This window comes from Zonotrichia leucophrys, chromosome 3, assembly GCF_028769735.1.
Source record: "Zonotrichia leucophrys gambelii isolate GWCS_2022_RI chromosome 3, RI_Zleu_2.0, whole genome shotgun sequence".
Lineage (NCBI taxonomy): Eukaryota > Metazoa > Chordata > Aves > Passeriformes > Passerellidae > Zonotrichia > Zonotrichia leucophrys.
The window spans coordinates 87502779-87529427 of NC_088172.1; the positions used below are offsets into that span (position 1 = coordinate 87502779).

Here is a 26649-nt window from a genome sequence, read left to right on the forward strand (position 1 = left end):
GCTCAAGCTCTCGCCCGGCCCGTCGGGAGCGCCGAGCAGCCTCCGTGCCGCCCTCCCGGCGCGGCGTGTCCCTTGCCGCGGCCCGTCGTGCCGGCGGAAGCGTGGCCGCAGCCCGTGAGGATGCTGCGGGCCTGGCGGGCGCCGGCGCTGGCGCGGGCCCGGCCCGGGGCCGCCCGGGGCTGGGTGCGCTCCGCCGGCTCGGAGGCCGCGGCCGAGAGCCGGGAGGACTCCCGGTACCGGGACACGGTGCTGCTGCCGCGCAGCCGCTTCCCCGCGCAGCTCCCGGGGCGGCTGCAGCCCGAGACGGAGCTGAAGACGCAGGAGGTGCGGCTGGGGCCGGGCCGGTTCCCCCGGGAGGAGCGGGGGCTGCCCCGGGCGCGGCGAGCCCCGGCCGGCGGGAGGGCGGGGGTGGCCGCCGGGGTTTGTGTTCGGTCCCGCCGCGCAGGGCGAACTGCTGGCGAGTCCGGGCTCTTTTTTAGAAAAGCTCGAATTCTTGAGATATTTTTGCTTTGGACAGTCATAACTTTTACGCAGTTTGTTTTGGAGGAGAGTAACGACCGTCCGGATAGTGCAGTGCTAGGATAATAATCTCAGGCCTTATATTTCACCCTCTTTGGCCTTTTTCGTACTTAAAACTCACTAGTGTCTTCTCTTGCGGAGTTAGAAAAGTGTATTTGTTTGCCTGCCTGCTTTTGTTGTAAATTTTACATCTAGACGTTTTGAGGGCACAGAGAGTTATGATAATTTTGGTCTTTTTCTTGTTGTTTCTGCAGAAATGTGGTTTTTCGGAGCTGTACTCATGGCAAAGGCAAAGGAAGACAAAACAGGAATTTTGTTTGCATGATGGACCACCCTATGCCAATGGAGACCCTCATGTTGGCCATGCATTAAACAAAGTAAATACTTACTTGTTCATACTTTATTCTTGTGAAGTGGTAAAAAACGTGCCGTCATGTGCCCTGTGTTCTCCATTCCCATTTAAATCAATAGCACTTTAAAATGTTTGCGATTTTGGTCGTTGGGGCTTTTAAAAAGCAATTGTATGATTATGTGGATGCCATATTTTGCCATGTTGACATAGATACTATACTCCAACACAAATACCAGGTACTGAATGCTCAGTGTTCTTTTTGATTCAGCCTTGAGATTCACAGCATTATGCTGACCATCAAGTTTGAAAGACTCAAATCGTGAGCTGTCACCCACAGCTTCTCACAGTCCCAGTGCCAGAGCTTGGGCTGCAGTAATGTGCTCTAGGCCAGTGCTGTAGATCCAGCTCAGTGTTTTAAAAAAGAGATTAAATCAGATTTGTTCACTTCAAGTCTTGTGAGTTTATAAGCTGCGTCTCTCAGTTACGCTGGTTGTGAAGTCCTTGGATCAGAGGTCCTCTGATGTACAAAATGATAAGCAAGAAATGTACAATGTACATTGTACAAAATGATAAGCAAGAAATTAAAAAAGCAGAGTCTTTGGATCACAGAGTGGTTTGGGTTGGCAGGGACCCTAAAGATGATTTAGTTCCAAACCCTCTGCCATGGGCAGGGACACCTTCCACTACACCAGGTTGCTCAAAGCCTCATCCGAACTGGCCTTGAGCACTTCCAAGGATGGGGCACCCAGAGCTTCTCTGGTCTTAAATATAAATTTATCCTGCAGCTTTTGATAATTGTATTTTTTAAACAGGAGGAGCTTAATTACAAATGTGGCTGTTCCATAAGGGGGAGCTAAAGTGATAACAGACCTTTGTGGCTTTTCAGATTCTGAAGGACATCACCAATCGCTTCCATGTGATGAGAGGTTATAAAGTGCATTATGTGCCAGGGTGGGATTGCCATGGGCTGCCAATTGAGTTGAAGGCACTGTCAGAAGTCAAAGGAGCTGAAAATCTTTCACCGATGGAAATTCGGCAGAGAGGTAAATGAAGGCTTTTAGACTTCACTGTAGCCTTTTCTCTTAGCTATTGGTGGCATTTTCTATGATCACTGGGTGTATTTGGCAAGCAGATAGAGCAGGCTGGAATCTGATGAAGTGGGATAATTTCACACAAGCTTAATTTGTTGAGGTAATGGGCATGCAGAGCATTGACCCTCAGTTTAAAAGAAAACAAAAGGAGGGCAGGGGATTTGGATGTCTGCTTGGATTAACTGTATAGTGGCAGGAAGCTGCAGTTTGTCAGATAACCATGCTTTTGGTTTTTGAGGGCTGAATTTGATTAGGAACTGAAAAGATGCATGTAGAAGTTGGGCTCCTTCAGGACAGCTTAGCTCGGTATCACAAGTAGGAATGTATTTGTTGACTTTTTGACAATCCTCTAAAACTATAGGGGGCACCCTTTCAAAGAAAGTGTGTATTATATGGAAACTGTTTTGAAGAAATAATTTCAAATGCAATATAAGTTGAAAGGCATCATCATTCAGCTGCAAAGTTTTTTGTAATGAGCAATTGAAAATTGTTTAATTTGAAATTGTGGTAATGAAATGGACTAACTTGTTTTCAGATGTATGTTACTTAGAAAATATTGAATAAGCCTAAACAGAGGGAGTTAACTTTAAGTCTTATTGGTTTTATGTTGAGAACTCATTTTGAGAATTTTTTCTTCCTAATAAAGTATATTTTTCCCCCCTTTCTTAAAAAGAAAGTTTGTAGTCTAAGGACATGTGTTTAATATTCCTGTGTTAGTGAAAAAGTGCCAAGTCTGTTTACTCTTTGCAGTCATTTTTTGTAACAGCCAATCTGAAATGTATGTATTCTGAACCATAATGGTTAGGGCATAGGTTCACTACATTCAGCTCTGGCTTTACTAAAAAAATCAATAGTGCATTTTAAGTGATATTTTATTGATCTTAGTGTGCTAAACCATGTGCTTAATGGAGCCATTCCTTTCAGCCAGAGCATTTGCAGAAAGAGCAATTGAGAAACAGAAATCCGCCTTCATTCGTTGGGGTGTAATGGCAGATTGGGCCAACTGCTACCTTACATTTGATCCAAAGTACGAAGCAAACCAGCTGAGAGTCTTCCACAAGATGTATGATAAGGTATATTGAACTTCTGTGGAAGTCTGCATTGATTTTTTATGAGTTTTGTTTCTCCTAACTTTCTTTTTTTTCCTCTCACTGTCCTCTCTAGGGTTTAATTTACCGGGACTATAAACCTGTGTTCTGGTCCCCTTCCACAAAGTAAGAATCAACTTACTATTTTGTCTTCATACTTTTAGTAAGGATGCCAGTAGCTTTTGATGTTGCAGCGTGTAACTTGTGTTTGATGTGTATCAGAACAGCCTTGGCTGAGGCAGAACTGGAGTACAACGAGCAGCACGTCAGTCGCTCTGTGTACTTGAAATTTCCGCTGCTGAAGTCGCCGCCTAAGCTGGCTTCTGTGATAGGTACGACTTCTCTGTGGCTTTAGAGACTGACAGCTTTGATTTTTGTTATACCTGTGATTAAAGTACTCCTAATTTCCATCTGTAGGTGGATCATCCCCTGCTAGTGTGCTAGTCTGGACCACGCAGCCTTGGACTGTGCCGGCCAACCAAGCCGTTTGTTACATGCCTGACTCAGCGTAGGTGTCTTCCACTTGCTTCCGTTGTCTGTGTCAGTCCCTACTGGCATTTAGAGCAAAATTAAAACATTCTGGGCTGTCATTACAGTTTACTTAAGGCATCTTTTTTGGGTATTGTTGGGGTTTTTTTGTTTTGTTTTTAAGTATTGCAATTGTAAGTTTTGTTCTATATCTACTAATACATTAATTTCTGCCTAAATTTTTATTAAAATATTTCTTCTTCTTCATTTCTTCTTATTTCTTCTTCAATGTTACCTTGAATTTTGAGATTTGTGAGTGAATTGGACATGTAAAGCATACTTGTCTATCTTTTAGAGATGAAGAATTTCACAAATTGGTAGCTTTGTGGTGTTTGTAATTATTTAGTATCATAAATTCACGTTTGCATTGCAGATACTCAATTGTAAAATGTACAACAACTGGACAGCACTTCATCCTTGCTGCAGATAGAGTTGAATCTACAGCTGCTGTTCTGGACACACAGTTTGAAGTTGTATCAACGTGTAAAGGTAGGTTTTTTAATAGTTAAATTGCTTAGAGATCTTCTTGTAGGTGTCTGAATACTGCTTCATTTAAATGGGTTTATAATTTGAGAGTATGCTTCACTAAAATAATACAAAGGGGAGGAGTCAGATTTATGTTGGTGTGTTGTAGCTCAAATTATTATCCATAGATTTCAAATGAATTTTTAAAATTCATGGCATCATGTGTGAAAAAATGAGGTGTAGAGTGTAAGTCTACATGTAGTCTGTTCAGTATCAAAATCTTAATTACACTGCAGTTTGTCTTTCCATTCATCCATCATTGTTGATGACAAGAGGGGACTAGTTACAAGCATGACTGGTGAGGTATTGTAGGTGGCTGTTGTCTGTCTGGACAAGCTAAAGCAGTTGAGTTGGCATCCTAATAAACTGCATAGTGGCATTTCTTAACAGGCAGGCTTGGGATTCAGTGTCATGAGTTGGGATTTGGTGTGTCATTTGTGAGCTTTATTCATTTGCCTCCTTCAGTGATTCAGTGCTGAAAATATGTATTTGTAAAGGAGGTGAGGAATCTGTTTCTATGACTTTTTGTTTTCTTTTTTCTTTGGGGTCTTTGGTGTCTTTCCATGCCTTCTCTATCAGAGGTAGTGTTGTTTTACCTAATAATGAAAGTACTGAGGGTGTTTTTTCTCACAGCTTCCACTTTTTTGAATCATACTTCCAACTTTTTCTTCATACTATTTACACATAACATCCAAAAGTAATAGAGTTGGATCTTGTTAAAAAATAAATTTTATATTGGAACCTGTTGTTTTTAACTTCCCATATATTAAGTAATTAATTATATTTGTTACTTTTCTGTATTTGTGTACATAACTTTGTGACGGCAGTTCTTAATCATGTTCCTTCTAGGGGAAAATCATTCTGTGAGCACCATTTTGTCATATGGCACATTCCTTAATCTCTGTGATTCTTGACTTGCAGCAAGGCTTTAATAATATTATTTCTTCTGTGTGTTTTTTAACCACTTGGTTTTTTTCTGCTCTCTGATAGAAGAAGTTGAACGTGTGAGTTGTGTTTATTTTATCTTCTGTTTGTATTTTTCAGGCACAGATTTGGCAGATGGTTCTTGTGCTCATCCCACCATTCCTGGCAGAGTCTCTCCCCTGTTACCTGCAAATCATGTGACAATGACAAAAGGGACAGGATTGGTTCACACAGCCCCAGCTCATGGTATGGAAGATTACAGCGTAGCTTCCCACCATCAGCTGCCCACGGTACTTTATCTTTTCAGCTGTTGCTCTTGATTTCCTGCAACTGATTGACTGTGTGACACCAAAATTATTTGTTTTCATTTGTGCATAAAGCTTGAAAATATTCTGAAGCATTCACAGAAGTGTGAGTATCACTAATGGCCTGCAGGAATGCAAGACTAACCTTAAGGAAATGTGTACAGAATAAAAGAATGAAGTTTCCTTCTGCTAATTAAAACTTACAGGGAGGTGTTAGAATCAGACTTTTCTGCTCTTTATGTGGTTTTGTTTTTTTAAAGGAAAACACAGAGAATGTTTCTCAGATATTGACTCTCACTACTCAGAATTGTCTTTTACATGCAGATCAGTAAGTCACCAATTATGTAGGTCATTGTTACTTTTTTTTCAGCAAAGCTTGTTTTAAACACATATGTAAATACAGCTCATTTATGCATTGCCAGTTTGTGATTGATGGGAGGGAAGATTCAAGATATGGGGCATGGAGAGGGTTAGGTTTGCTTTTATTTTGCATTGTTTATTTGAAAAGTCACTAAAATACCAGTGACTGTGATGTGTAATAGTTGTGGTATGTGTGCAAATGCATTGGTGCTCGTTTCTTCTGACACCTGAAATTCACTTACTTGGTAAATTACTAAACTGCAGTTCACTAAATCTGAAGTGTACTTAAATATTTTGTTACTCTTCAGAAAAGGAGTCACCCAGTAGAGTATTTAACTCACTTTTGAATACCAAAATGATAATAAATTGCCACATGATATTTTATTGACATGATTAATTTATTTAATTTCAGGATTGCCTTGTGGATGAAAGTGGGTATTTCACAGAAGCAGCAGGTCCTGAACTTAAAAACAAGAATGTCCTTGAAGACGGGAATGAAGCTGGTGAGTATTTGGTGTTTGACCATTTATTACTTCATCACTTACAGTCCTGCAGGTATATTTTGAGAGTTTGTATAAACTGGCCATAATTTGGCATTTCTTGCTAAGTGTTGATTATGAAAAGGACTAAATTGAGGTTAACAGCAGCCATATGTTCAAACTGAAATTTAATCTTGCCTCATTTTTTCTCTCAGTCATTAAGATGCTTCAAGCAGCTGGGAGTTTGTTAAAAGAGGAGAAATATGTGCACAGTTACCCCTATGACTGGAGGGCAAAAAAACCAATTATTATTCGTGCCAGCAAACAGTGGTTTGTAAACACAGCAGATGTGAAGGCTGCAGCACAGGTAATTTTTCTTTCTTATGAGACACTTGAAGACAACTGATGCTACTTGGAATCAACAAAAAAATCTTGCTGTAACTCTCTACAGAATATTATCTTCTCTAGGGTTTATGAACAGTAGTTGAAAAGCATTAATTACTTGTTGAAGTGAAATATGTTGTCAGTTCTTTTGTCAGTGTTGATATAATCCAGGGTCGCTGCACTGACTGGTATATTTGCTCATTTTATTTACAGATGCAGAAGTTTCTTAGAGCTACTGATGGTTTTTTTCCTAAAATATTTTTTAAAAGATGATGTTTTAAGGAATTAAATTAGAAAAGACAATTTAATCACTGTTAAAATTACCTTTTTTTGTTAGGCTAGTTTTGTGTGGCCAGATATCTGTTTGCTGCCGTGTTAATTTTGTCACAGTCCTATTTTAAATAACTTTAAAGCTTGGGGTCGTTTGCTCTTTGAAGTTATGTAGATCCATACAGAAGATTCAGGCCAGCACCTTAGGGTAGCAGAGATTTTATTCTAATTAGGGCATGAGGTGTATACTCCATATTCATCTTTATCTAGAATGGATGAAAACACAGTGGTTACTCAGCAGGGCTGGGAGTGAGTGGTAGCCCTCTACAGACAGTTTGTGTCAAGGTGGGTTTTCAAAGTAGACAACAGAACAAGATACAGTCAGCTTTTAAACTTCAGATTCAGTCACTGATGCCATTTTAAACTCATTTTTAGGGTCTGTCTGCTAGTGAATCAGAGAACTGGGGTTTGGTTGGGAAATACACAGTATATGCAGTGTTCAAATAAGTTATTGAAGAAGAGCAGGCAGTTGCCTGAGAATGTGTTGTGTGATACTGGGAATGGGAGAGTAGATCTGTACCATGTTTTACTGGCAGCATGAACATTATTTGTGCGAAAGCTAAAGCATGTTCAACAGTTCACTGTCTCCTTCATAGGATGTGCTGAAAAAAGTGAAAGTGATCCCTACATCTGCAATGAACAGGATGCTGGAGATGCTGGACAGAAGGACATTCTGGTGCATATCACGGCAAAGATGCTGGGGCGTCCCAATTCCTGCCTTTTACCAGAAGAGCACAGGAGAATGCTTGATAAACAGGTACCTGCCTAGCCTTAGACACTAAGTGACAGAAGAAGCACTGTCTGTTGTGCTGCAGTTAGTGATACTGTAAAACTTATTATTATTTCAAGTAGGAATACATGCTCTTACTTGTAGTTGTTTATATGCAGATCTAATTTAGATTTAAGTTAAAACAATCAAAAGCTTGTGGCTGGAAGTGACTTACACATAAATAATAGGAATCAATTTACTAACATACTTAAGTTACCTGCAAACTCCTCTTGAGATTAGTTGCTGTTTTCATCCCTCATCTTCAGTGAGCTGACAGTCATGACTGGCCTTTCCATTTAAGCAAGCAGTGAAATGCAAGTTGTGGTTAGAATAGATGGCAACTGTAATTGTACCACTGTACATTAAATAGTCCCGGTACTGTGTCAAAATAGCATTTTGCAGTTAAGTGACAGTGAGATCTGAAATGGCTTAACCACACTGGTTGCAGAATAAATAAGTGCATTTTGTTTCAAAACAAAATTGGAGTGGTTTTAAAGAGCAGCCTCAGGCATAACTGCCCCTCAGCTATATGGTTGGTATGGCTAGATCTTCAGATGCTGGTCTGATTCTGCCATCTTTTGGTTAATAGGATCCAGATATTGCAAACACTGCATTTCAGGAATTATAGACAGCATAATGCAGAGGAAATAAAAGCTATGCTTTAAAACAAGGAAAGTCAACCAAATATGTTCCTTTTCTTTCCTGTAAGGAGTAACACAGTTCTGCTTTTACTTCTTTGGGGAACAAAGGTTTTCAGTTGTGAATGCTCTCCAGAAGTGATTTCATAGAAAGAGTATTGTGGAGTTCCACATTCATTGAATTAGTTCCATAATTTTTTTCTGCCTTGAGATATACTGATGTAACTCAGTTTTGTACACCTTAACCTTACAACCTTTTGTGAAAATTCATAAGTTTTTACAGCTGAACTTGAATACCATTGCAGAACTTGTTTTTTATTCTGGTGTTGAGTAAGTGTACTGCAGGAGTCTAGCATGTTTTCCAGAGGCTGTGCTGAGCACACAAGCAGTAGATAGTAGACAGTAGTAGGTGAGGCTCAGGGTGTGGAGAGCAGGGAATGGACTTTAGACAGGTAGTCCTTAGCTTCACCTGGTGTGACTGGGTGTGTAGGTGTGCAGAGAGATGTACTTTGGCTCTCTCACTGTAGGCAATAACTGTGAGAAAAGACCACAGTAGCCACAGTGTCGTTTAGAGTGCCTGAATAATGCTGACACACATCAGGAAATAAATGGGTGGAGGATTTGTGGGACATAAAACCACTTTACCTGCAAAAAAGCAGGTGTATGTCTCTATAAAAAACTACTATTTCAGAGGAATTCTTTTTATTTCTGGTTGAAGAGTAGCCTTGAGAGTGTGTGTGTTGCTTAAAAATTGTTAAATATATAGTTTTACAAGCAAAAAAGTGTAATGGAAACCAGTCCAGCAGTTGGCACTCAAAACTGAGGGGCACCATGAAGCAGGAGCTCCTTCTGAACACTGAGGAGCTGGGACAGAAAGCATTTGAAAGGAGGGATATGTGGGAATTCCCTTAGGTTGTAGTAAAATCACTTTGAAAGGCCTGTATTAAAGCCCCTGCCTTTTGTGAGTGCTGAAGCTGAGTGAGATTATTCCCAAAATTGTGCAAAATGTGGCAATCACAGCATTTTGATGTGGTAAACTCTGCCACAGCTTAACACCTCCACCTTTGAGTGTAGGTGTTGGCCCAGCAGCAAGAATTACAGGGGAGGGAACGAAGGGACAGCATGGCATGTTTGGGCAGAACTGATCTGGGGAGTAGAGAGGCATTTAGGAAAAAAACAGACATATTCACTATGCTTGAAAAGAGATTTATTTCATTTGACTGACAGGTTCAGATGTTCATTTATAGCCAGTACACTTTACTTACTCTTGGTAGAATTTTCAAAGGAAATTGTAAAGCAGTCATTAAATATTCTAAAAATTATATATTTGTAAAGTTAACTGTAGGAGACTTCTGTAACTGGAGTAGAAGTGCACAGAATATTGGCCTATAGAAGTGACAGGCAAATGCAGAAGACAGTCTGTCAATTCATAGGTCATTTTCCTGGACACCAGTTCTTATTGAAAACTGCAGCTAAGCCTGTTTTGTTACATTTGCATTATCATTTTGAAAATCATATTACAACAGGTTGCTGACATACTTTTTAATGTGAAACTTTTTAAGTTTCATATTTGGTATGAGTAATTAATATAGTTAAAACACCAGTAAATAACTTGCATTTCAAACCATGAGCTGTTTTTAGCTTGAATGCTGGATGAACAACCTTTCAGTAGCAGCTGCTGTGGAGTTTTTGAGTGGCTATCAAAAGTAACAGCATCTCCACTGGAAGTCAGTGTAGTCCACATGGAGTTGCTGTTACATATGAGAGCATCAGTGGTCGATCTTGAGTGATGTTGTTCATGTATCACCTGTAAAAAGACTTTTAAAAAGAAAAAAAAAAGTCCCTAAAATAAACTGCTGTTTCCCTCTGAGAGTTGTCCCTGAATTTATCCCATGAAAAGGCGCTGAAAGCCCTTCTTTCAAGGTGGAGCTGCTTTCTCTAACAGTGTTTTTGCCACACCAGCAATCCAGTCTTTCTAGTCAAGAGGTAGTTTGTAATGTTCAATGCAGAATCTCCATGAGTCTCCTTGCTGCTGTGGCCCCCCTATAACCCTAAAAGATATTTGATTCAATTATATTGTCATCTATGGTTAGAAATTTAATATACCAATGATGTTTAAATTCTTATATGCAGAGTATGCTTCATCATATTGTGACTAGGAGTGTAAAAATTATTATTAAAAATTCCTTATAGGAGAGAGAAAAGAGAGAGCACTTTTTCATTATTGCCATTTTCAGTAAGAATACAGAGGTGAGATTCCGTGGGATTTTTCTGGACAAATGGAGAAAAAAGACTTTAAAAGTAATTTAGAGTACATGCACAAATAGATGCTTATGCTGTGTGACAGCTTTCAAAATTTAACAGATTTCAAGAGAAAACATTCTCCATCTAGGAAGCTCTGTAACTCATGGAAAAGAAGAAAAAGCTCCAAAACTAAAATATAAGGATTGTATTTACAGTAGTAGCTCAGCACAGGTAATACAAACTTTAATCTGACCTCATGCAATAACTGCTTTACAAACTCACTGTTCAGATATTGGTAATAAATAATAGTAATGCAAAGATCATTCTAATGCCTTTGTCCACATCCCTGTGACTTTGATTAACACATAAATCAAATTTCTGAAAAATAAAAACCCGACATGGTTTTGAAGGAGGTCTGTCCTGTGCTCTAATTTGTTTTTTAAAATAATAAGACATTTCAGTGAATTGCAATTAGTAGCAGCTTACCATCCCCATAGTACTTACAGCTGTAGTATCGACATTCTTGTAAAGCAGAAGATAACTTTCCCTCTTTGCTGCTGTTGGAAAGGAGATGTGGAGAACATCAGGCTCTGTGTTCTTCTGCTCCTGCCTGTATCTTAATGCTGGCTAATTTCTGTTAACAGATTAAATAAGTGTGCAGCATAATCAATACCTGGCTCCCGGGTGATTGGCTGGAGCCGTGGTAGCGTGAATTGCCGTAGGGGTGTCAGAGCGGAGCAGGGACACGTAATGCAAGTTCTTCCAGATAGCCCCTGAATAAAGGGCAAAGTTTTACAATGCCTTTATGGCTCACTCGCGAATTATCATGCTCACCTTGAAGACTGCAGATTATAAAGTGATGAGTAGTTATTTGAACAAGGTGGTTTTCACTTGCACCTTACAGAAAAGTACTTTGCAAAAGTCCTGCTTCTTATAATGCAGATACTTTAAATAAAGTTGTTTCTCTCTTGAAGTCAAATTTATCATAAGGATCCTGCAAGAAGAGCAGAGATAGGTACAGGGGCTTGATTTGTTTGACTTGTATTTTTCAAACTGTAGGAGTAAAAAAGATTTGTTGAAAAGGTACCCTGGAAATCTTTCATCCAAACTACCTCCTTTTATAAAATATTTGTTAAAGTTCACTTATATTCCCTAGGGAAACACTGTATAGTGAAAAAAACTTGCACTGCTAAAATATTGGGTTTTTTTAAAACATGATTTGAAACTATGACAGAATTTTGAGAATATTGGTCAATAAAAAATTGACTTCACAGTCCTTGACTCCTTGTTTCTTGTAAGTAATTGATAACACAAATCTGACCTTCTTTTACTTATCTGAAAACTTTTATCTGTAGCATAATTGTACCTGTTGGTTCTTGTGTAACAAAAATATCTTTAAAAAAATCTGCTCTTCATAAATTAATAGTGTAATCTTTGCATTGCATGGCAATATACTTGATAAAAGGTTAGCTCATGGTATGTTTTGTGGGAATGGGGTATCTGCAAGGCTACACAAGTCTTGTGTGACATTGGCAATGCTTACTGTAAATGAAGGCAGGCATTTTATTATGCTTTCCCAAGGGACAGTAATAGCAAAGGTTTATTTCCTTCTTCTCTCTCCCCTCCCCCACCTCTGATGGAAAGGAAAAAAATAGTTTATTAAGAGAATATTTTTATATGCTGTCCAAGATAACTGTTAATTTTGATCTATAGCTGGATTTATCATCTTTTATAAATCCCTCCAAATATTGATATTGTGAAATACCTGTTGAATATTTTAAAAATGTATAGGTTGAAATTAATTCATCACTGGAGTTTATGTCCCTCCACAGAAGTGTATTTGCAATATGAAAAAACTATGTGGAAGACAGGCTTAGTTCCTGATTAAATTTTCTGCTTTACAAGATGTGCTGGTAGCTTTTCTGTGCTAGTTGAGGGTGTGATTCCTGTTCAGAGAATTTTTCTGGCTCTCATTGAGGCCAGGGCTAGTAGCTGAGCACTGAATTACTTCTTGCATGAATCACTCAACATGCACAAATATTTTACATGGTAATAAACATGTTTTAGGGTAAATCATCCTTCTTTTAATTTAGCTACTCTTGTCTTCTGCTGGTGAGTTCTATGGGTAAGACTCAGCCAGTGAGAGGAAGGCATTGAAACTGTGGAGAGAGCTCTTCCAATCTTCAGGTGAAGACAACTGGTTATCTAGAGCTGTCTTTAAAAATACACTGATAGTGTATTTGAGAAGAATCCAAGGCAGAAAATTCTATTGGCAAAGAGTGAAAAATAATATTGTGTATTGCTTTTTCTAAAATGTTCCTGGGTGCTGCAGTATCATTGCTAAAGGTCAGGGTGTAAATCCAGCTTTATCAGTGGAAGGTACTCATCCTACAGAAGACAAATTCAGAGGAATAGTTTAGTCCAGGCTGAGGCAAATTTCATTTTTGTGTTTTCTGTGAGCTCTCTGAATTTGGAGATTTAGGGTAAAGGAGGCAAGACATAAGGGTTGCACATCAGCTACCTGCCAGGAATTGTGCCTGTACTGGGGTTGTTGTTAGCTTTTATCTTGGAGAAGTAACACTCTCAAAACTGGAAGGATAGACAGACAAACAGGCCTCTGTGCAAATATTTCTGTAAAGAAGTGGTACTGTTCACAACTGGAGCTCCTCAGTGTTGTTTTAGCAAGACAAATTACAAAGCCATAAATTGTGTCCTACATTAAAAGGGAAGGTGAATGATGCCTGGGCTTGTTTGAAAGGGGCAGAATGGTGGTGGTGCCACAGGGATGGCCATGTGTGAGTATTGCTGCTTAATGGCCTCTGCCTGTAGACAATCTGCTGAGATGTTCTACAGGAATTTATTTTGAGAAGTAAATTGATTAATTGATGAGTGATTGATTGATTGATTGATTGATACAAAATTGATATTCTGTCATTGCAATTTGAGGAGTCAAGAGCAAAACTGGATTTTCTTCTCGCCGTTGCACCTCATGTCATGAACTGAAGTAATTTGTTCTACAGCTTCCTGGAGAACATGTTTTCATGCTTAAACCCTGAGTGTAAGAGTCCATTCAATATTTTAGTGATGTAGCTCAGCTTATTAACAGTGAAGTAAAATACTGTGCTGAAAACCAAACACAAAACTGAGTGAAGACCGAAGAAGATCATCTGCCTTGTGTGTTTTTAAGAAAATTATGGCAGATAATTATTTTACTTTCCCCCCTTTTGCAATACTGTGTCAAGAAATTAGTTAACTGATTAAATCTTCATTTCTCGAGTTATGAACAGATCTCTGGTGTCCTGGTAACACAGCAGGTTTAGTTTGAACTTGGCAGGTCGGGATGATCTGTTGTACTCCTTAAATACAGCAGATGTCTTAAAAATCACCTCTTTAGCAAGTGGTCTGTGAATCAGCAAGACAAAGTGTGTGGGGTTCCTCTTTGGCTTTTTAAGATAGTTTAATTTATGTCTAGACTTGGTATTAAGCAATATTAAAAATCAGTTCCCCACAGCCTTACCTACTAGGGCCAAAGATTGAATGTGTCATAGATAGTGCACAGAACTGCACACCTTGAGGTTGTCTTCTCTGTTCAGATCAGAAAAAATGCTTAGTTAACTTTTTAATTTTTCTTATTTCCTTAATATCTGTTTATTTTCAGGACCTTTGTCCTGGCTGGTGCTATATGATATGGACTCATAGATTGCCTTCAGAGTGTATATTGAATGATTTATTATCACTCTATGGGTGCAGAATTTTCAGTTTCTTACATTATTTGGATTAATATATTTATATTTACTACAATTTAAAATCTATATTGCTAATTTTGGAAAATTCAGGCTACTGGAAGCTTAAGATATATATATATATATATATATATATATATATATATGTATATGTGTGTGTGTATATATATATATATGTATGTATGTGTGTGTGTGTGCTACTTGAGAAGCTGTCATTTCCTCACTCCTCCTTTCCACGAGTTCCCAAAATCTCTGTATCCAGTACGAAAAATAAACCTGTTGTTAGAAAGAGCAGATATTTTGAGGGGAAATACTTGTGTAGTTTCTTTAAATTCAAGGTCAATAAATAAGAATTAAAATGGATTTTAGAAGTTTTCAAGCTGCTGGCATCTTTTCTGAGTGCCCCAATTATGAGGTATTTGCAGAAGATGTTTGGAATCCATGTGAGTTTTTGCATGTTTTACAAATCCTCCCATCTTGGAAGGCAAAGCCAGAAAGTATTCAATGCAGGCAGGAAGCTCTGTGAAGTTTTGTAGGGATTAGAAGCTGGAAAATCACAGGTTCTAGTAGCTTGGTCTGTGTATCAGCATCTCTCACTGCTTTGGGTCTGGGATACTTGTGGAAAGGTGTGATTAACTCCTCCATTCATAAACCCCTTTTTTCCTCCTAACCCAGTGAAACCATCACAGATGTCATCAAAATAGTGGAGCAGCAAGGAACAGATGCATGGTGGGCCCTCCCTATTGAACAACTCTTGTCAAAAGAGGCTGTAGCAAAGGTAAACTTGTGACTTCAGGTACAGCAGGTGCTCAAGACAGTTGAGTGATGGGAAATAATAGAAAAATTTTGTTTATTCCCATGATACTCTTCAGTCTTGTACCCTCATTGCAAAAGGAATGTTCCAAAACTGAGATCTGAGTGGGGCAGAACACACACACAATTGGATTTTTGCTGTTAATTCAGGGCAGAAATCTCCATCCTCCTCTTAGATCAGGAGGAAAGTGACATCCTAATTAACCAAATTATGAGCTCAAATATGTATTAGGTCTTGGTCATTAAGATGGATTAGAATTTTTATTTAGTTCTTCCTAACTTTTTATTGTCCTTTAAGAATTGTGTACTTAAGCTACCACAAAGCTGTAGTGTTACTGTGCCATTTGAGATCTTCTTAGTAATTTTTCCTTGCCCTACCTTGAGTTTCCATCAGTAATTATCTGAAAACTCTTGTCAAAAATTACCTCCATTATTTTGTGTTCACTCACAAAGTTGGTAACAGAACCTGTACAAAACTGGTCCAGAAACAAAATTTGCTTTCTTTCTAGCTTTGAAAAGCATTGATGATGTAGAGTATTCTATTTGCCTTATTTAATAATTGTTCTCTCAATTGTTCTCTAGGCTGGTGGTCATGATGTTTCGGATTATGTCAAGGGACAGGATGTCCTAGACATTTGGTTTGACAGTGGAACTTCCTGGGCTCATGTTTTGGAAGGTAAAGAATTCCTATGTTGATCCTTATTTTAAAATACTTGGAGAGCAAAATGTAACTGTTCTGTGTGACACTGTTGGTGTCAGCACAACTGAGGCAGATTATGCCATCAGCGGGCTGTGACTTTTAAAGCGGCTTTTGCTTGTAAAGATAAGGATTTAATGTTGGCAAACTCATTTTCAGCATAATTAAAGTTGAGGTTTTTCTAATATGCTGCTCTAATGATTCTGACATGTTGTGTACTGTGTAACTGCTGATCACCTCATACTTGCTTTGAGTGGAGAAGTCTCATGGCACAGACAGCCAAGGTACTTTGCTGCTACTTGGTACTCCTAAATTGTTTTTAGTTAACAAATTTCAGTCTGTGCTTGTCTCTGCTGTTTGAAGCAAATAGCACAGACAAATAGCAAAGACTGAGATCAGCTGCTGAGTCCAAGTTTTATAATTTAAAAGTGTAGGTGTGCTTTTTCACTTCTCATTGCTTTCAGTAACTAAAGCAGTATATTGTGGCTTAAAATATTTATACTTGCTATATGCTATTTATGGCTCCTACTGCCAGTAGTTGCTACTTAGTAGGTAGCAGATAGATATTTGTATAAAAAGATGTAAAATACACACTGTTTGCCTGAAGGATAGTGCAAAGTCAGGAGTCTTTTCTAAAGGAGGAGTCTGGTGCCATACATCAAGTCTGTTGGACTTTAAACCCTCTGTACACAATTGCATGATAACAATCTTGCTGAATTATAAAACACGTTAGTACCAGAGTTTTATTTCTTAGCAACATGGTAAGGCAACGATGTACCATCAGCAAACATTAATTTTCTAGAAGATTTTTACATATATTGAGGTTTATGCTCTTTTAAAATGTTTCTGGTTTGATTTTGAAAGCTATAACAAAGTAGTGGTATTTTATGCAGTTACAAACTTGCATTTTTAAAGAGCTGAACACCTGTCCTCTAATCCTTTGTAAAGGAGATAACTTTTCATAAGGAATAGCAGAATCAAGGCTCTGGATTCGTTGTTAATTTGTGTAAAGCTCCCATATGGATTCTGTAGTGTGTAATAGATGTTTGGGTCATCACAATACAGACTTCTTTCATGGAACTATTACAAGCTGCTCTTCTCTACCTAGTCCTCTCTTTTAATGAAATTTGCTGGAGCTCGGTGTGTGTAAGGCATCATCTTCTGCTGTGTGAGATAACTGGAGTGGCCCCACTGCTGTCAGAGCTGGGGACTGGCTAACCAGCAGTGTAACCTTCTAACCCCATTTATTCTCCAAAATGAATCAAAAATTGCATTACCTTTTCTCTGTGTAACTGAGGCTTCCAGCCACTGCCAGAAGTGAAGTACAGTCTGTGATTCATATCAAATTGCTGGTTTAACTCACCTTTTGTGAAACTTTGCAAGAGACGTTGTTGAATTAAGAGTTTTGTCATCTATTTCCGAAATGTGCTCCAGTTTTTAAAGCTTTTTGTAGAACTTCTTCCAATATCAATGATAATATTATCAATGATAAGGCTTACAGATAGACTAATGGGTGGGGTTGTTTTCTAAAGTACTCTTGGAGGAAAAAAAGATGGAATTCTTGGAGAAATCCAGGATTGCTTAGAGAATGTCATTATGTGAAGAACTAATTTTGTGGTAGGAGATGAATGATAGCAGAGGTTGTTGCTGCCTTCTGTCAGTGTTGGTGGCAGAGGTTCTTTCACAGCACGAGTTACTTTCAGGCTACTACAGGATATAAAAGATGACTAAAACTGAGACTAATGTTTGTTTCACTCTGCCCTGAACTCAAGTTATTGAAAATTCTAAGTCAATGATCTGTTAGTAACTAGCAGGAATAACAGATGTTACAGATCTCCCTGTCAGTTCCAGTCTTGTGAAAATAATTCCTTCTCACAGCGTCTCTGTGACTCAGAACTTGGCCGGGGTTTTCAGTGCATTTGCCCCAGCTGTGTCCAAGCTCACTAAAGGAGGTGCAGCTGTTACAAAATGAATCCCTTTGGCTGATGGCCACACAGATTGCTGTCAGCAAAAAAAAAGCAGGTTGGGAAGGGGGTGAAGAGGGGCAAGAAGAGAGATTCTGCTGAATGAGGATAAAGGAATTGCTCAGTGACAGCCAAGTCCAGTGGTGTAAATCATAGGTTGCATTACCTTTTGCCCTTGCACAGTCCTATTTCTAATGCTTGTCCTACTGCATCTCCTTCCAGGGACTGGGCCTATTTCTCATGGACATGGCTTAAAGTTACTCTTGTTCCATTAAATTATGGTTGGCTTCCTTTTTACAGCCTGGGTGTGCCTAAGGGTACCAGTTGTAGCTAAATGACAGATTAACCAAACCATTCTATGTCAGCAGTGGGGCAGCTGTAACTTATACACTAAAATCAGAGATTTGGCTACTAGATTTGTAGTCACAAACCCAAAATTGTACAGCTACAAGTAGACTGTGTGAAATAAACACCACTCACTGGCATCACTGAGAGCAGATCCACAAGTACAACGTTCTCTGAAATTCCCTAAAATTTCTTGGGGATGCTGTTTGCTTTCTTAATACTCTGTTTGCCTAACACTGTTTTCACTGAACAGTTTATTGTTGTGCCCTCTCATCCTGTTTGTTTCTTGCTACACATTTCAGACATGGATAACTGCATTTTCACAATGCTGCTGTGAGGTAGAAGAGTGTTAATACACTGCTTCCAAAAAGAAAGTGTGGTAAAAGCAAAATTTTGTTCAAAAGCATGTGCTAATTTTAAATACTTAATGCTGTGGTGCCCAGCACTTGTTCTGTTGTTCTTTTGCTTTGAAGTTCAGCCTTTTGACAGAGCTCATTTCAGTAGCTCCTTATGGAGCATCCATTTAAGAGACGTCTTAAAATTCTCCTACATTTTCCTCATGGGCAGAGTGCCATCTTCACTACAACTTTGAGATTATTCTTTTTAAAAATATTTCATATAAAAATGTATACTGGACTTTACTGTGATGTGATTTGCCACTGGTAAAAGTCACACAGCTTTTTACCCACAGTTTTGTGGGTATTGCAACGATGGTAGTTTTCAACATCATAACTTTTTTCCCTATCTTATTGGCTAATTTTTAACTGAATGAATGTGATTATTTTACAGCTTGCCTATCTAAGTGTTTAAACTTTTGTGCTGACTGAGAGGCTTGAATTTATCTTAGCTGGTTCATTCCTGGCATTAAAATACATTATGTTTAATCTAAAAGTCAAAGTCTGTAAGATCAAAGATATGGAATCTTGAAATCCAAACCAGAAGGATCATAAATTGTAATTCTCTTTAACGACCTATGTACTATACCTCAGTTAAAATAAACAGAAAAGTCTCTTTGGGATTGTTGGACATACTTCTCCATTTATTAAAAAAAAAAAGTGAGCACTGTTGTAATTAATTTTTATATAACAATCACAATTTTAACAAAACTGAGGAAGGGGAGCTACTTATAAGGCAGGTTTTGTAAATGCAAACCCCATGTTTGTATTTTACAGATAAAATGTTCAGGCCTCTGTTAACTTTGCAAGCACCAGTAGCCAGCTTGCCAGATGTACTAGTTCCTGTCAGAAAAGCCCAATCCAGTTTGCTGTTTGTAATCAGTGTTTGTTGAAATTCTTCTCTCCTCCAAGTTCTAACTACTGGCATTTCCATGAAAAGTTCACTTCTCTAAAACCAGTGGCTCATAAACTAGTTGTAAGTAACAAATGTGTTACAGATTTTCTAATGTTACTGTCTTCCTTACCACAAATATTCTTTTTTTAATCTAGTCCTCACAAGTATTTTTGCAGTCTTTAATGCAAAGGTTGCTCCTTACTTACTGTACTTCTAAACCCCAGACTCTTTGTAGATTTCCTTGACTGAATGAGCCGATGTGTAAAAACCATGATATCCACCCACACATTTTTCCTGTGCTACCTGGAACTGTGTGGCCTTGACCTTTGTAATGTTGAACTTCCCTTTATTGCAGGATGGATCTAATATTGAAACTTCCATTAAGTTAAACAAATAAATCAAGTGTGTCAGCGCAGAAAGAAGCATTGTCTCAGGGGTCGTAGGAAGAGGAAAAGAGGAGACAGTGAATAAAAATTGAGTAGAGAAACTTCTGTCTGAATACTGAGAAAGCAACACCATCAACTTGCAGAATCAAAACTAAACTCCTGACAAATATGTGTATGGTTTTGCACCTTTGTAGGCTTTGACTTGCATGTTCTGCTGTGTTCACATTACTCTGTTCTCACTCTGGTGACCTGTCTAGGATTGCTTAGAACAAGGAGGGACTTCTTGAGTCAACAAGTTTGTACCTTTTTGTACAGTGACTGAATTCCACCAGTAAAGCCATTTTAACTGTGCTGTCCTCTCTCAACCCTGTGGAATAGCTGGGTTAGCTCTTCTGCTTTTAATGTGCAGTCAGGCTAACACCCTGCCTGCCTTACAGCCCAGTTTTCCTCTAAAGTACTCATTAGCTGCACATTCCTCTTTTGTTCTATGTCTGTATTTACAGGGAATAATATTTCTACTCAGACTTCCCAAGCCAGGCTTTTCCAGAGGCCTCTATCCCCAACAGGCTTTCTTGTTTCCCACATTGTCCTAACTCGTTCCCAAAGTTTTTAATCTTCCTGGAATACCAGTGACCAAAAATGTACATTCTGTCACAGGTGAGCTGTGGTCACTGCCAAAGCTACCTGTTCTCCTCTGTAAATGCCTTTCATGGGCTGGTTGGGCACCTTATCTCTTGCCTTGTGCCTTGAGTAATTCCAAATGGGAATTAATTCCAAAGTATGTGGACTTTTCTTGCGTATTGCAGTTTGTTTAGGAGCACTTGAAAAGTATTCTGAGGACTTCTGTGAAGCAATCTGAGCATGATAGCTTTTTTTCATAATTTTGCTATTTAGTTCAGGAGAGAGCGAGCTTATTTGTTAAATTCTGGAGCGTGGCAGGTTTTGGATTCTTTTAAAAATTTCAATACTAATGAATCCCTTGTATCATGGTTAAGTAACCACACACCATTTACTTACTGGGTTTAAAAAGCAAGATAAATGTTACTAATCACTTTCAGAGATTTTTTGTGTTAATTGTTGTAAGATACAAGGCCTGATATTTCAAATAAAACGTTCTGGTTTTTAAAGGTGCAGATCAGAGAGCAGATACATACCTTGAAGGAAAAGACCAGCTGGGAGGTTGGTTTCAGTCCTCTCTCTTAACCAGTGTGGCAGCAAGGAAAAAGGCACCATACAAGTAAGTGTGTGGATTGCAAATACATTTCTAGTCCATTTATTGAATATTGGGCTTTTGGAAATGTGCACAGTAGTGTATAAACAAGAGAAATCAAACCAGTACCAAGTATCTGATTTGTGTTCTTATATTATTAGTATAAAGGTTTTCTCATAGTAGATTGTAATTCATTTACTGTTATTTTCTATCATAATTCTAATAATGTTCTCATTCTTAGTAATTTAGGAATTATCAGATACAAGGGGCTTTTTGCTATCTCTCCCACTCCCACAATTAAAGAAATTCTTTGGGAAGCCCAGTGTGCAAATCTCCCAAGATCACTGACTTGTGAATTCAACATTAGGCTGTAGGGAGTTGGGAATAGCTGTGTGCTTGTGTTCTGCTGGAGCTGTGGAACACCATTTATCTACTGGAAGATGGAGAGAATAGGGAAGGGGAATGTGGCTCAGCTGCAAGGAGGCTGTGCAATTTTGAGAAATGTATTGGCTTAAAAAGTAAATAATGCTTTAGTCTTTATTTAATCTGAAATACTCATGCCCTAGATATCTAAACAATCTTACAGAACAAAATTAAATGAGGAAAATAAAGTTGTTTGCTCTCTGTGGATGGTAGTACAGGGTATATTCATGGTTGGTTGAACTCAGGATGGATGGAGCCTCAGACTCAACAAAACAGGGTTTCTGTGTGCATTGACTTAAGAATATCCTCATTAGAAATCAATTCTTAGCATAGATTTTTCCCTGGGATTTTGTTTTCACTAAAATCTTTCCTGCAGGACTCTGGTGGTTCATGGCTTTACTGTTGGCGAGAAAGGGGAGAAGATGTCTAAGTCTGTTGGCAACGTGGTTGACCCTGATGTCGTCATCAATGGAGGCGAAGTAGGTCAAGCTCCTGAGTTTCTCAGAACTGCCACTCAAAACCTTTCACTGCCAGATTCTACAGCTGTCTTGTGGCAGAACTCTGTCAGGCTCTGCTTTGGCTATACTGCAGTTCCACTTGGCTGGTCTGAAAACCTTGACTTGTGCTGCTTCTGCTGGAGTGCAAGAAAACCCCTCACCTTCACTCTCTACTAAGAGAAAAGAAAATTATTCAGAGGGTGTAGGATGGTTCCTTTTTACCAGTGTTGATGGAGTAATGGAGAAGAGGAATAATAAAAACAAACAAAAAATTAAAATAATGAAACTCTGCTGGGAGACTGACTGAAGTTTACCAAGTATGGCAGCGGAGCAGTCAGATGTAGCAGCTGCACCCCAGCAGTCTCTCTGCTCTCAGGCTGTCATTGTCTCTGGAAACTTCATTCCCTGGTCAGGGAGGTTGCACTGCAGTGCATTCATATGCTCTGAATTTCCGTCCTTCCCCAGTCCCACTGTTGCTGTTTCTGAGGCTGCTGAACAGATTTTGCAACTCACTAGACAAAAGAATCAATCCTTGCATGACTTGCTTATCTGGTTAATTAAAACACACAATTGTTCCTATGCTTTCACAAAGGAGAAAAGCCGTTTTCAGAGTTGAAAACAGTGTGAAGGGGAAGAAAAACCTATATAGTTTTAGATACTAACAATGCTGTTTTAATGAGAAGCATTCAGTGGAATTAAGGCTGCAGATGAGTTTCTCTCAGCTTACCTAGGTTCTAGCACTGCCTGTACAGAGAGTGCTGCAGGTGTGGGTTACTAAAAGAAGGGGAAGCCTCCAAGCACAGTAGCCTCTGGGCACATAAAATTATAGGTAGTCCTGCACGGAACAGGAGTTGGACTGGATCCCTATGGATCCCTTTCAGCTGGAGCTATTCTATGGCTCTGTGCTTTCCTGTCTGCCCTCAGGATCACACCAAGGATCCTCCATACGGTGCCGATGTTCTCCGCTGGTGGGTGGCGGAATCCAATGTTTTCACAGAGGTGATGATTGGGCCTCTGGTGCTCAGTGCTGCCAGAGATGACATCAACAAGGTAAGAGCCACCACTGCCAACACTGTTTATCCCAACAACAGGTTCTCTGTGTCTTGCTTGCAAAGTTTTCTAGTCTTTAGCCTAAAGAAACCTTTTCCAAGCTTATTTAGGGAGGTACTACTGCTTTTTACACCTGTGGGTCAAATTGTAAAGTATGCTGAGAAAAGACTCATTTCACAGCTTTGTGCTTTGTGAAAACAGCCAGTCGTTATTTTTCTGTAGGTCCTTTTGCCCTGTGTTCTTTATGATGCCTTTGTAACTATTCACACAATCATTTTGAAAAGCAGTCAATTTTAAATAGTGATGGAACATGAGCATTTTGTGTTTAATCTAAAATGAAGGCTAATAATGTTTAATTGCTCTGGGTTGTTCTAGCTCCGGAACACTCTACGCTTCATGCTGGGAAATGTGGAGGGCTTCAACCCAGAGACAGATTCCATCCCCCCTGCAGAGATGTACATAGTGGATCAATACATGCTGCATTTACTGCACGAATATGGCAGCAAGGTAAGGGGAATTGTGTTTAGATGAACATGTGTGCAATGTTTTCCATTGGCTTTATTTTCTTTAGATGTGTGAGTAAAATGTGTGTGTCAAGCAGGTGCATTACAACCACAAAGGATCCTTCAATGCAATGAGCACTCCTTTAAGCCCATCTCAATTTTTGAGGAAGACTTTTAAAATTCTTAACTTGGACATCAACCAGATTTTCGCACTCACTGCCTAAGGGCTCAAATTAGAAGTCTTTAAAAATAGTTAGATATTAAAAAAAACAAACCCAAAAACTAGAGCTTTGGACATTTGCTGTTGTACAGAACTTTGACATTTCTGTCACTCAGAACCATTTTGCTGAAACCATGGGCATGGTTTCTGGGGTTTCCCCTTTTCTTTCCACTCAGACTTGAATGGAAATTATTTCTTTGGCATAAGTGTTAAGTGACTTAACTTTTTTCCCCTCCAACAACCTTTTAAAGTTTCTGCCAGACCTTTTGCCAACTCATTCCATTTCCTGTAAATTTAGTTTATCAGGGGGTGTGTGATGCAAACCAATGCACTGTTCTTACCTCCCTCTCCCAGGTTACAGAAGCTTACAAACAATATGATTATAGCAAAGTTGTTCGACTGCTGCAATCATTCTGTTCCAGAAGCTTGTCTAACTTCTATTTCAGCATGATCAAGGATAGGTGAGTTCCTTCCTGCTGCCTTTGAAAGGGAAAAAAGAAAGGAATGGGTCTGAGATGGAGGTAATAAGGTTCCACGTGAATGCTGAGTGAACACAGTTATCTCCAAGGACCTCTCAGTGCATTCAGCTGAGTGGCTGTCATTGTTGTGCTCTCTTCTGTCCGCTGCTGGTACTGAACACTTTAAAAGGTCATCAAACGAGCACATTTAAAACCAAATAAAGATTTAAAGACTGAGTCTTGGATCTATATTTTTACCCAGAAAGAGTGTGCATCTGAATTTGGGAAGACAGGAGGAGAAAGGCTTTTAGCAGTTAGCTGTGCAACTCAGCCTATTTATCTGGTTTTTTAGATCAGTGGAAGAATGTTAAGGCTGTGACCGATACTTGTGTAAATGTGCAAGGGCTGTTTCATGGGGTAGGAGGGGGGGAGGTTATACTGATCTGTAGTTGCCAGAACATGAGTAAAGGAGGAGTGGGGGGAAAAGAAGCCCTAATGCTGAGGTTTACAGCTGAACCAAAGGGCTGACAGCTGCAGGCTCAGCTCCCTAAGGACAGATTCTCTCTCCCCCAATTACCATGTAGAGAATCTCCTTTCCTGTGACAAACTCCTTTCCTGTGGCTGCAGATGCGCATGGTCCTGCCTGCAGCTCACTGTGCTTTCCTAGGGAAAGGCACTCCAGAAAAGCTTTCCTTACAAAGGCTGGGCGGGTCAGACTTCTGCATGTCCACTGGCAGTCCCAGAAGCGTGGCTCTTGAGCAGAAACATGAACATAGGAATACCTTCCAGCTTTCCCTGCTGTCTTGCAGGCTCTACTGCGAAGAAGCCAAGGATCCTAAGCGTCGTTCGTGTCAAACCGTGCTGGCAGAGGCTCTGGACATCATCATCCGCTCCTTTGCACCCATCCTGCCCCACTTGGCAGAGGAGGTGTTTCAGTACATCCCTTACAAGAAAGGTAAAGCACATACCCACTGCTAAGCAATTCCTTTAGTGCACTGTTTAATTGCACAGTTATAAGGAATGCAATTACAGAAATATGCCGTTCATTTTATTCATTTCATAAACACCCAAATAGACTAAAATAAGAATTGCTTTGTTTTGCTTTCAAGACTCAGAGGGTGTGTTTCGTACTGGCTGGATTAATGCAAGCTCAGCATGGAAGAAGCCTGGCATTGAGGAAGCAATAGAAGGTGCATGTGCAATGAGAGAGTCCTTCCTTGGATCCATCTCTGGCAAGAACTCTTTGGAATATGAAGTCATCATTGTAATTGAGCCTGGATTGCTGTTTGAATTAATGGAGGTAAAAAAATGCAACTAAGAGTAGTGTTGTCTGTGTGAAAACTTTCTTCTGCTTTGTACTTACCACTCACAGAACGGTTCAGGTGGAAGGCACTGCTAGAGCCTGTACAGCACAGCTCCTTGCTCAGGCCTCTGTCCATTGGTTTTTGGATAGTTCTGAGGATGGAGATCCTGCCAGCTCTCTGGGCTGCCTGTGCCAGTATTTGACCACCCTCACAATAAAAAATCAGCTTTGGTTTCTTGGAGGAGGACCCCCTTTACCCCGCTGGCAATGCTCCAATGCAGCATCCCAAGGTGGGATGCTGCTGTCCCTGTCCCTGGCTTATGGGCAGCTGCCTGGCCCTCAGGCCCCTTTCTCTTGGCCACTGCACTTAAAGTCTGTCCTCCTCCTCCTAGCAGGAGTAAATCAGACTCTTGGTTCAAACCATCCACTCTGATTAGGAGCCACAGCTCAGCATTTATTTTCTAGACTGGATGTTGCTGAGAAACAAAACCAAGTTTCAAGTCTGAAAGCTCTCTGTCCCCCAGGCACTGCAGGCTGAAGAAACTTCCAGTGTTTCCCAGCTAAATGAGATAATGATGGCTTCCCAGACAACCCTGCTGAGCGAGTTCCCCAAAGAAATACCTTCAGATGCAAACATCACAAAAGGGACCTTTCTGATTAACTTGGAAGGTAAGAAAACCATTCCAGATAGACTCCTGCACTACAACACAGGGTTGTTCATGGCTACATGAGAGAGTCTTACCTACAGCTCCAGCCTCTCTCTCAGCAATTCCACTTTCTTTGACAGGTGGTGATATCTGTGAACAATCTTCATACAAAGTTATAGCCCAACCCATTGCCAAAGCAAAATGCCCTCGCTGCAGGAGATACACGGCCGAGTCCTCAAGCACTCCCTGCCCACGGTGCCTCCAAGTCCTTGCTGCTGGAAAGGGGAGCACGTGAAGACAAAATGCATATGCAAAAGCTGCTCCCAAGTGGCTGAAGCAGCAGGTCTGCAAACTGGAACCTGTAGAAGCAGATGCTTAAGCCCCAGCCTGAGCAGGAGGTATCATGTATTTTTGGGGAACCTTATATGTGTGTGTGTATATATATATAAATATATATATATACACTACTTGTGTATATCATTTTTCAGCTTAATAAAAAGAGTGGTTAAAAATAACTGTGATTTACTTGTTCTTAGCAACCTGTGTTCTGTGGCAGTTCACTTC

The 26649-nt window shown here is 39.6% G+C and overlaps 1 protein-coding gene across 1 annotated transcript; it reads left to right on the plus strand.

Moving 5' to 3' along the window:
• Positions 1 to 120: 120 nt before the first annotated feature.
• On the plus strand, positions 121 to 26600 carry IARS2 (isoleucyl-tRNA synthetase 2, mitochondrial). Its single transcript, XM_064709153.1, has 23 exons — positions 121 to 324; positions 774 to 896; positions 1758 to 1914; positions 2887 to 3035; positions 3127 to 3176; positions 3273 to 3382; positions 3468 to 3558; positions 3952 to 4067; positions 5148 to 5317; positions 6105 to 6195; positions 6387 to 6538; positions 7482 to 7642; positions 14955 to 15057; positions 15675 to 15768; positions 20903 to 21011; positions 21784 to 21886; positions 22829 to 22954; positions 23330 to 23461; positions 24032 to 24138; positions 24945 to 25090; positions 25245 to 25435; positions 25963 to 26107; positions 26226 to 26600. Exons 1-23 carry the CDS (start codon positions 121 to 123, stop codon positions 26378 to 26380), a joined length of 2985 nt encoding a protein of 994 aa, XP_064565223.1. The 3' UTR covers positions 26381 to 26600.
• Positions 26601 to 26649: the final 49 nt, after the last annotated feature.